This window comes from Mytilus edulis, chromosome 10 (assembly GCF_963676685.1).
Source record: "Mytilus edulis chromosome 10, xbMytEdul2.2, whole genome shotgun sequence".
In the NCBI taxonomy this organism is placed as follows: domain Eukaryota; kingdom Metazoa; phylum Mollusca; class Bivalvia; order Mytilida; family Mytilidae; genus Mytilus; species Mytilus edulis.
In genome coordinates this window covers 37,358,553-37,369,602 of record NC_092353.1, presented here as the reverse complement: position 1 = coordinate 37,369,602, position 11,050 = coordinate 37,358,553, and the positions used below count along the sequence as shown (strand labels likewise).

At 30.3% G+C, this 11,050-nt stretch overlaps 1 protein-coding gene across 27 annotated transcripts in view; it reads right to left on the bottom strand.

The window, feature by feature from the left end:
• The window catches only part of LOC139491064 (CUGBP Elav-like family member 2), a 62,820-nt gene continuing 51,770 nt past the window's right edge, over nucleotides 1-11,050 (bottom strand). For 19 of the 27 annotated variants that reach the window (XM_071278345.1, XM_071278344.1, XM_071278348.1 and 16 more), the window contains 5 exons: nucleotides 9,228-9,410; nucleotides 7,722-7,796; nucleotides 6,708-6,851; nucleotides 5,593-5,733; nucleotides 1-2,786 (listed from right to left, as the gene is read on the bottom strand). In XM_071278345.1, coding sequence (XP_071134446.1) covers nucleotides 5,606-5,733; nucleotides 6,708-6,851; nucleotides 7,722-7,796; nucleotides 9,228-9,410 — 530 coding nt within the window. In that variant the 3' untranslated portion in view covers nucleotides 1-2,786; nucleotides 5,593-5,605. The remainder of the gene's footprint in view (nucleotides 2,787-5,592; nucleotides 5,734-6,707; nucleotides 6,852-7,721; nucleotides 7,797-9,227; nucleotides 9,411-11,050) is intronic. The other 8 variants (XM_071278347.1, XM_071278350.1, XM_071278366.1 and 5 more) reach the window with 1 other exon arrangement.

Below are 11,050 nucleotides of genomic sequence, written 5' to 3'. Positions count from 1 at the left end.
TTTTGTTACGTTGGGGCCTAAATTGATTTAAACACTAGGAGTGATTTCTTGAATTCATTTACAAGGGATGCGAATTTATGTTAAACTAAAATAAGAGGTACTTGTTTAGAGTAAAATTGATATTTTTCATTAGGGGGAAAAAAAAGAAAAAAATACTTTTGATATGATTTGCCATTCTATTCTACTATGTAAATGTTTGGCACTCAGGATAACATTTATTGCAAAGTGGTCCCTGTTACAAATAAAACTGATTATGTAAAAGAACAAATATGCCTGTGCATTTAATTAAAGCTAAAAAAAAAAAAAGTTACTAAATGTTTCTTCTTTTCAATTAAAGCTAAAAATAGACTTGAAATGACACACTTTTAGCATCCTAACTACTGACCTTGAACAAAAATAAGACTTTGTTTTGATTGGTTCCTCCCTGGTAAAACTAGCTCTGTCTGGGACAGACTACAAACGACACGGTCAACAATACATCCCACATGTATTCCTGAGAAATTCCAGCAGCTATCATGCTCTTTGATTCATGAACATTTTAAAATGATGTAGGCTTTACTTTTATGATAAAAAACAACGTTACACTTGAAATAGAAAAGAGCACAGAACTATAATTGTGAGGGTTATTATGTATCAAGCTTTTCAGAAAGAAAACCCCAGAGCTATCACATAAAATTAAATCTGTTTCATGCTGAATTATTCTAATAATCTTACTTTAAACATTTCTTTAAAACAAGATTCTGGAATGTTTAAAGAACATATCCAAATAGAAAGTAAAAATATATCACATTTTTCTCATTCAACTTAACCCAGTAAATATATATCACATTGAAAAACACACTAAGGCACTTTAACAAAAATTGTATTCAAAACAAGATTGTCACCATTTTGAACTTTGTTATATAAATATTAACATAAAATTTGCATAATTGTATTTTGATTGCATTCTAAAATTATTTAACATTAAATGATTTTAAAATCTATTAGTCTGGTCTTTAATTAGCCTCTGTTTCCCCTGGTAGAGGATGCTCCTATGCATTTGAAATTAAATTCATGAATCAAAGATCATTACAGCTACTATCCATATGTTACAAGATTCCATAATTGTATTTTTAGTTTGAAATTTCAAACACAACACTCACGATATATATAAAGAGACTAAATATTTCCTAAAACAAAAAATTAAGTGTCAAAACAACCATTTTTTTATCATGTGCATGTAATTAGTCACAAAAAAAACAAGATTATATATAATAAACAACATCTTTTGATTTTAACTCACACAATATCAACAAAATTTAACATTACAACTCCATTTTTTAAATGATAAATGTTTCACACTGCAAACAGATACCATATTTATTTACACACACATATATATATACTTACAAGATATATATATAACTGACAAACATGTTAGCAATTTTGATCAAGTGTCACAAAACATTGACGCATTATGAACTTGATAAATTATGACATGGGTTCTGAAAAAGAACCTGATTGATATGAAAAGAGTTCCAATGACTCTGATAAAAAATATTAAAGTTCAATAGAACTTTTTGATTATTCAATGAAGGATCTAAAATTAACAACCATATGGCTTTTATAAACATGGACCACAACCTCTGAACTGATACAGAATGATATAAATACAAGTGAATCGGATGAAAAATAAATAATATGGCTATAACCATTATGAACAATCCTGACAAAATATACACATAATTTCAGTTCTTGTATCTTATAAACTTTGACATTCACGATCCTTCCAGAATTTAAACAAAAGGTTAATTTAAAATTAATTGAAAATTCAATTCCCATTTTCAGTCAATTCTAAAAAAAAAAATGCATGTAAATAAACATTCTGATTGAAAAAACTTGAAAAGTTGTGAAATGATAATCACTGCCTTTCTCACTTTTTTATGAAGGACTACGCACGATTTCACAAAGACATTTCTAAAAACTGAAGTTAGCTGCACTATTTGAAATGAAGAATAAAAACAAATATTTACACAAGTATCACAACTGTAAAAAGTTTTTCTAATTTTAAAAATGCTTAATAAAAATCACAAGAAACAAATACAGACGTTTTACCTTTTCATACTTGCAGAGAAACATTAAAAGTAAAACACTATCTTAATCTGCCCTCTTGCTTCATTTTTGTTTAAATAGAATCAGACTTCTAAAAGAATTGACTTGCTTCTAACACAAACTAAGTATGTAACATAAAAAAATATAGCTTTGGTATCAAATTGCTTAAAATTGTGAAAAATTAAATGGCACCGATAAATTTATGACCTAATGGTCACATGATATAACTTAATATATCAATTAAAAAAAATAATAAAAACAATCGTTTGATTATAACATAATCTTTGGTATATAAAATAACACATACATTTATTTTCTTGATTACACATAAGTATTTTAGCCATATGGTTGAAAATTTTTGTACACTCATATAATTTCATAAATGCTGTAACAACTTTCATATACCACTTAAAATTTCATGAATTTAAATTTATTAAACGACAGTAAAGCTTATCACTAACAAAAAAATAAAATTATGTAAACGTTAAAACAATACTTAAACAGTACACAAACTTTTAAAACTTGATACAAGAAAACTTTAAGTGGTATTTGAAGGAACCCTTTATACAAAACAAATACAAAATCTAATTGTCTTGATTTTAAGTTATTTCTGTATGACGCAAACACTTTCAGACAGGATGTGAAGGACAAATGAAGACATCACGTCACTGACAAAGGAAACACCACTGTGTCATCTACAGAGAGAAGCAGACATATTAACTTATTGTAGCACAATCAATTGTGATTTATGAAAAAATCTTTAACAATACTCAAAACTGTATTTCAAATTTTTATATTCTACTGTGCGTCAATTGTAAAAAAAATATATTTGAAATTTTTTAAGATGCACACATTATTTTTTTTTTTTAGTGGAATAAAAAGTCTCCCTTTTTTGTGTTATTGTGCAACCTACAGCACTTAATTGACTAGGCTTACTCAAAATACAGTTTCCAAGCATTCCCACATGTATATATAAATATTTCTATCACACAAGGTGTAGTTCTAGTTTTTTGATTTTTTTTCCTGTTTCAAAAGTTTCATGATTGCATCATAGTTATAAAGTTAAAAAACATAAAATGTTTTTAATTAACAGTCAGTCTACTAAAATTGATAATATGAGCTTTTTTTAAATTTTTATCTTGCTATGGGGTGTGAGCCTTAGCCACAAGTTAAAGGTTCTAGTACCAGAATGAACAACAGCAATAAAAGTTCTCTTTATTTGGCTTGGGTCTTGTCAAAAGTTTCTAGTTGTGGCATGAATAAATACACTTTTAAAATTCTTCTCAATTTCAGTAGGAACAATTCTCACAGAATACTAGTTCACAATGCAATTGATAGAAACAAAATGGTGTGACAACTGAATTCCCTTAAAAAATTGTACAACATAATTGCATTTGTCACAACTAGAACTACAACTTTGTGTTACATCTTATTATCTATCTACTATAAAGAGAAAGTAGGATAGACCTCATTTTTGCCCTTTCAGTCTTAGTTGGTTCTATCACATTTAATAGTAGTCTGTCCGAGTAATTATCACTTGTTGCAGATTTTACTTTTGACATCTATGTCTTTTTGATAGGAATTTATTAGATTCTTTCTTGGGTTTCTGTCTAATTGACATCACCCAAAAATCTCTATTAATTCATTTGTTTCAGGTTGACTAATACACATATTTAGTGATCAGATCTTGGAATAAGACAGTTTTTGCAGTTTTGCCTTTTATGTGAGAAATATAGATATAAATTGAAATGTATCATTACTATTCTGACAGACTACTATTTTGTTACCAAATTTTATTTGCTACATTTGTACTGGGTGATTTTCAAATTCCTAGGCCCCACCCAGTAATATCATTTATTTTGTCTCTAACTGGTCTATCACCCTTACCATATTGTAATAATGTCTTTTCATCAAGGTCCTTAACTTTGTTATTCATTCCCAGTTTAGTGTAAATTGATCTCGTCAGTAAAAGAAATAAAGATGTAAGAAGTTTACAAGAGAGAATCTATGCTAAATGATGGAAACAGCTTTTCCTGGACCTTGGTCCAGGTGAGCTTAAAAGCAAAGTCACAGTGCAGATGCTGAGTGCTGACATTAAACAGAATGCTTGAGAAACGTAAAGCAGAAATCATTCCTAGCTGACACATAAACATATAATTCACACCACAACATGTACACATGAATACACGAATATTTCATGCATCTTCATTGCATTAATGCACACGATTTATAAATTTTCACATAACATCAGGATAACTATTGTGAATAGCTTATTTTGTGTACTAAATAATACAATAGTTTATCAAACTCATATTCAATGCATTCTTTATGTACGTCTGTAATAACTTATTCAACGATTTTCATTCTTAATTAATTTCATCAATTGCAAATCAGTGGCTTTCAGGATAAAGTGAAATATTCCCTCAAAATAAAAATACTGTGAAACCAGATATAAAAATTTCTGATAACGAAAAAAATCTACAGGACAAAATATTTCGCATAATAAATCTCCTAAGAAATTAAAATGAAAATCGTTGAAAAAAATACACACCTATGCAAGGAACTTTTTAAGGCAGATCCATTAATAACAGAAATCTCAACTTATTTCAGGATTATTTTGTAACATTGAAAATGCAAGAAAAATTATAAATTGCCTCTACCAATGGTAAACCCTTTTTAAAGTGCCTTTTCTGGGTGCTATAACATTATAATGGATCAGCTGTTTTTCAAAACATGGTGAAAAATCAAGGAATATATCCTGCAGTTCAATTCTTTAAATTATAATTGATTATATCAATTGAATGTTGTTGCTTAATGTTGCATCTGTGATTTCCTTCTTATAATATAATTTTTCTAACATCTTTTCTTTTAATTTCTTGACTATTTTAACATAAAAGTCCAAGAAACAAGAATGAAAGTAAAGTCAAATCAACAACATATAGCATTCTGTCTATTCCTTGTTTGAGCTGGAATACAATCTTCTGGTTCTTCTTGTAAAAGCATAATACAGTCAAATTTAAAGGTTATATACTTTTGTCATTCAGAAATGCTACTTCCAGCAACTTACCTGCTAAGGCTAAGCCAATTTGATTTTTTATTATTGGATTTAGAATTTTGATATAAAAGGCCAAAACATTACTTCACTGTGTGCAAAATTTATTCCAATATGCTGTAATTTTGAAAAAAAAATCTTTCTTTTTGGTGATAAACTTTTATTCTCAATCATTCATGCCTTAATGCATTATTAGAACTGTAAACTAGCTATTCACTTAAGTGAAATGTTCCCTTCAATGTTCCCTTTGGTATATTTTGTCTCTCTTTTCACCTTGTTTTCAACACTATTGCCCTTGAAAGAGTATTACCCAAAGATTAAATTGGCTTAACCTTGTAATAGGTCCATGCCTTTCTTTCAAAACCATATTTTCGTCTTCAAAAGCAGATTATATGAAATTGATCATGCCAACCTGAGATGCAGTCTTGTGTGTATGTTTGAACACTTACATTGTTGCCTATATCAGTAAGGCTTGCCATCATTTTTTGGGCGTTTTAACTGAACCTTCAGCCTTTTCATTCCAATCTGGAAACCATTCATGGCTTGTATGGCAGCCTGAGCTGAGACTGGGTTATCATAACTAACAAATCCTAAAAAAATAAAGGTTCTTATTTCAGGTCAAAAGTTTTTACATCTTCATGTAAATTATTACAAATCAATTTTTATCAGATATTTTGTTAATCATATTAATTCAGAAAACATGTAGATGTTATACAAATTATGAAACCTGGACAAGTGCCTCAATACCAGCTATACAGCTCAGTAATCAACAAGAATGTGTCCATAGTACACGGATGCCCCACTCGCACTATCACTTTCTATTTTTAGTGGACTGTGAAATCAGGGTAAAAACTCTAATTTGGCATTTTAAATAGAAAGATCATATCATTGGGAACATGTATACTAAGTTTCAAGTTGATTGGACTTCAACTTCATCAAAAACTACCTTGACCAAAAACTTTCACCTGAAATTTGAACTATCATTTTCTTTGTTCAGTGAACCATGAAATTGGGGTAAAAACTCTAATTTGGCATTAAAATTAGAAAGATCATACCATAGGGCACATGTGTACTAAGTTTCAAGTTGATTGGACTTCTATTTCACTAAAAACTTCCTTGACCAAAAACTTTAACCTGAAGCAGGACAGAAGGACAGACAGACAGACGAAAGGAGGCAAAGACCAGAAAACATAATGCCCCTCTACTATTGTAGGTGGGGCATAAAAATAAGACATTCCACTCATCTCATCATTCTGTACACATCATGTTCACTATAAAATGGCTACTCGACACGACAAATCTCGCATTGCAGAATTTGGTCATATTTGTCAGTTACAGTAATAAATACAGAAACTCCCTCAGGCAAAGTTGACATCAGATGGATTTGACTTTTACTTCTATGTCCTATAAGGGTTATATAACACTTCAAATGCTTTGATTTGAAGCTTCTTATGAAGTTTAATCCAGAAAAAGTGCTAGGACAAAAGAATAAAGCATTGTTTTCATTTTTTTATCCAATGTCATAAAATACTCCATGAAATATGGTTTATAAATAAATCTTTACCAAAACATTTGCTGAGATTTGTCTGTTTATCAATAAACACTTTAGCAGAGATTACACTCCCAAAAGGAGAAAATGTTTGTATTAAATCACTGTCTGTAAATTCTTGTGGTAAATGATAGATGAATAAGTTGGCTCCTTCAGGTCCTGCAAATATAACACAAACTTAAATACCAGTTTAAACACAATTTTTACTTAAAATTCTACCATCTAAACATTTAGTACCATATAATACAAGATTTTTCTATGTTGGTTTTTTTTGTCAATTAGTCAACTTAAAATTAATGTTTTCATGACTTGTTTATTGTTTTTTAAAAGCAATTATAATTCTGTAAATGCAGCAATGCCCTTCATGGGCCCATGATTGATAGATTCATCATCTGTCTATAGTAAAATATCCTGTTCCAATAGAACTTTTGGGGGTGTCATTTTATCATTAAATATGTATAGCTACTACTGTGGATTGCTATCCAAACAAATCTCAAAATTACAGGCTTTATAAAAATAAGTAATATAGCATGATTGCCAACTCTCTTCCAGAGACCAACTGAAGTAAAAGAAAGCAACTACTAATAAGCACCTACTCTAGAAATTATAATTTCTGTAGGCTTAAAAACATTTGGATTTATGTGTGAAATAGATTTTGTAGTGATTGGAAAACAGGTGGTGAGAGACCTGACAATCCTGACCAAATATCAGACAGATACACCAGTTTTGTATGAAGTATTTATATCATAAGTCTGAGAAATAAAAATGCAAGCCAACAGCAAATGTTTGCTTTTACAGTATTTCACTTAGGGCTCTTCCATTAAAACATACATGGTACCCATATAAGGTTCTTTGAAATTAAGAGTAACCACCCATAGAAGCCTTGAAAAACAGCATTAACTTAAATGATGTAACATATTTCGTAGCCAACCAATGGGGCCAATGAAAGTTGCCTACATAGGTCCCATACATATGTTTCAATGGAACAGCCCATAACCCCAATGTATGTTTTAATGGAACAGCCCTTACCCTCTGATTGTTTACCAGCTGCAGAATTCTGTTGGATCTGTGCTGTTGTTGTATTGAATGAATTTGGGAAAGCTGCTGTAAAAAGAGAAAATAAGTCTGTTAATACATCTGATCACACTTTGATATAACTTCATAAAATAGAGAAAGGAAATGGGGAATGTGTCAAAGAGACAACATCCCAAACATAGAGCAGAAAACAGTTTTATTCAGTACCTAAACATAAAACAGAATTTAGGAGAATGTTTCTTTTTAAATTTTACACATGTTTTAGTCTCTTCTATTTAATCTGTACCTTTTTTTTCAATTCTAAAGATTTTGGATGCAAGTCTTGTTTAGACATTTATCTGAGAAACACTGTACACAGACAATATATAGATTTTAACTGTTATGATCACATGATATTTATACTGCTCATTATTATGATTAAGAATATAAAGCATACATAACTGTTTATAATGATAAATACAAATATATAAATATCTTCTGTTTAAGTTTAATAATGACTGGTGTTAAAAGCTATACACTATAACTTATCTTTATCATTTCCAAGGACAAAGAAAGTTTAAAACGGAAAGACCTTTGTCAGAGGCAAAATCTAAAGCTAAAACACATCAAACAAAACAAACTGCCACATTCCTCAATTTGTACAGGCATTTCCTTTTGAAGAATATAGTGGATTAAACCTGGTTTACAATGCCTTAAAACATCATCTCTTCTAAGGATGTTCAGAAAGATGTGTGTTTAATATTAGCTGGGTGTGATACAAATTGACTGTAAAAAAAATAATATTAATACATCTTTAAACCAAAATCATGTTGAAAAAATCTCAAAAATAGTATCAGTTTGAAAATAAAGTTGTTATAAAAATCCTACAAACAGACCAAAATTCATCTTTAATTTCGTATTTGAAAGTTCCAAATTCAATCAAAGTCTTGTGCATGTACATGTTTATGTGCACTTGCAGATGCAGCTCATGATTTTCTTGAGAAAACAGAATTATTTCTTTCAACCTTGAGTTTCACATCTGTGACCTCTAATTTTAATTCCGTGTTAGTGTTATATCTCAATATATATGACCTTTCTTTTAAATTCAGTGTAAGTGTTGTATCTCAATATATATGACCTTTATTTTAAATTCAGTGTAAGTGTTGTATATCAATATGACCCCTTATCTAAATTCAATGTTAGTGCAAACTGTATATCTTCCTAGCAAACAATAACATCTCTCACCTTGAAAGTGACAAAACAAAATATTTATGAGTAACCAATTATTCTTATATCAGAATTGTAAAATCTTTTGTTCCAATATTTTATTAAAAAGTAGAATAGATTTAATCATGAACCTTACTTCAAACAGCAATAGCTGACAAAAAAATAATTGGTTAGACTCATGTGCAGAATGGTAGCATAGTTACTATATGATAAGCAACACCTATAGCCGTCACACCTGAGAAATTGGCGGTAAAATGAACGAACCTTTACCTGGGCTGAGTAAACCACACAAACCTGCATATTGTTGTATCCCTGTGTAAGCCTGGCTAATGGTATCCATCCCTGAATGGTTTGTGGAACCAAGGCCATTAACAGCATTCTGTAAATGTGTAGCACTAATGTTGTTGTTGCCCAGACTCTGTAAATTAGCGGCAAGGCCAGGCAATGATGATGTTGTAGTAGTACCTGTCAATGATCCTGCAAAAAAAAATAATTAGAAAATAATAATAATTTTTAATGAAATTTACATATTGATGTTCACATTTTCACTGAGTTCAATCCCAACATTTCTTTTCCAATCAATCTATGGCATTTCAAACTAAATAATACAGTATCAAACATGAAGTTTTTAATCTAATTCCTGAAATTTCGGTACAGCAAAATTATTATAACCAGATGCTCCGCAGGGCATAGCTTTATACGACCGCAGAGGTTGAACCCTGAACGGTTGGGGCAAGTATGGACACAACATTCAAGCTGGATTCAGCTCTAAATTTGGATTGTGATTAAATAGTTGACACAGCATAGGTTTCTGACACAGAATGAATGTGTTCTAATGAACTTAAAATTTTTGTTTTCTCTTAGAGCAATTCACTATGCTGTTGAATATTAATCCTCTCAAAACAAGAATGTGTCCTCAGTACACGAATGCCCCACTCGCACTATCATTTTCCATGTTCAGTGGACCGTGAAATTGGGGTAAAAACTCTAATTTGGCATTAAAATTAGAAAGATCATATCATAGGGGACATGTGTACTAAGTTTGAAGTCGATTGGACTTAAACTTCATAAAAAACTACCTTGACCAAAAACTTTAACCTGAAGCGGGACAGACGGACGGACGAACAGACGGACGAACGAACGGACAGACGGACGAACGAACGGACAGACGGACGGACAGACAGCATAATGCCCCTCTACTATCGTAGGTGGGGCATAAAAATGTTTGAAGAAATTTTCTTTTTTATTTATGAAATTTCAAATGAGAAAAATTGAACCCAATTTTTTTAATCACATCCCCCTTTCCCTTATTCCAAAACTAATCTCAATTAAAATTTCTAATGGAGTTTGCAACAATAACTACTCATTTAAATACATCATAAAATATTAAGATGTAAAAAAAACTGCTTGTTATCACTGAATGTTATTTATTATAATTTATCAGTTGGTAGTAAAAAGTGAATATACATTGTATATTGTATATAACAAAGATTTAAGTTGATTCTGGACAAAGAAAGATAACTCCAATTAAAAAAAATCTTGCTATTGCACAATATTTTGCAATTAGATATTTCTTGCTTACTATTCTGGACAAAGAAAGATAACTCTAATTAAAAAAAATTTGCTATTTCACAATATTGTGCAATTAGATATTTCTTGCCATTGCGCAATACTGTGCAATTGAAAAGACTTGCTATTGCACAATACTTAATATAATAATTTTAGATCCTGATTTGGACCAACTTGAAAACTGGGCCCATAATAAAAAATCTAAGTACATTTTTGGATTCAGCATATCAAAGAACCCCAAGATTTCAATTTTTGTTTAAGTAAACTAAGTTTAATTTTGGACCCTTTGGACTTTAGTGTAGACCAATTTGAAAACAGGACCAAAAAAGAAGAATCTACATACACAGTTAGATTTGGTATATCAAAGAACCCCATTTATTCAATTTTTGATGAAATCAAACAAAGTTTAATTTTGGACCCCGATTTGGACCAACTTGAAAACTGGGCCAATAATCAAGAATCTAAGTACATTTTTAGATTCAGCATATCAAAGAACCTAACTGATTCATTTTTTGTCAAAATCAAACTAAGTTTAATTTTGGACCCTT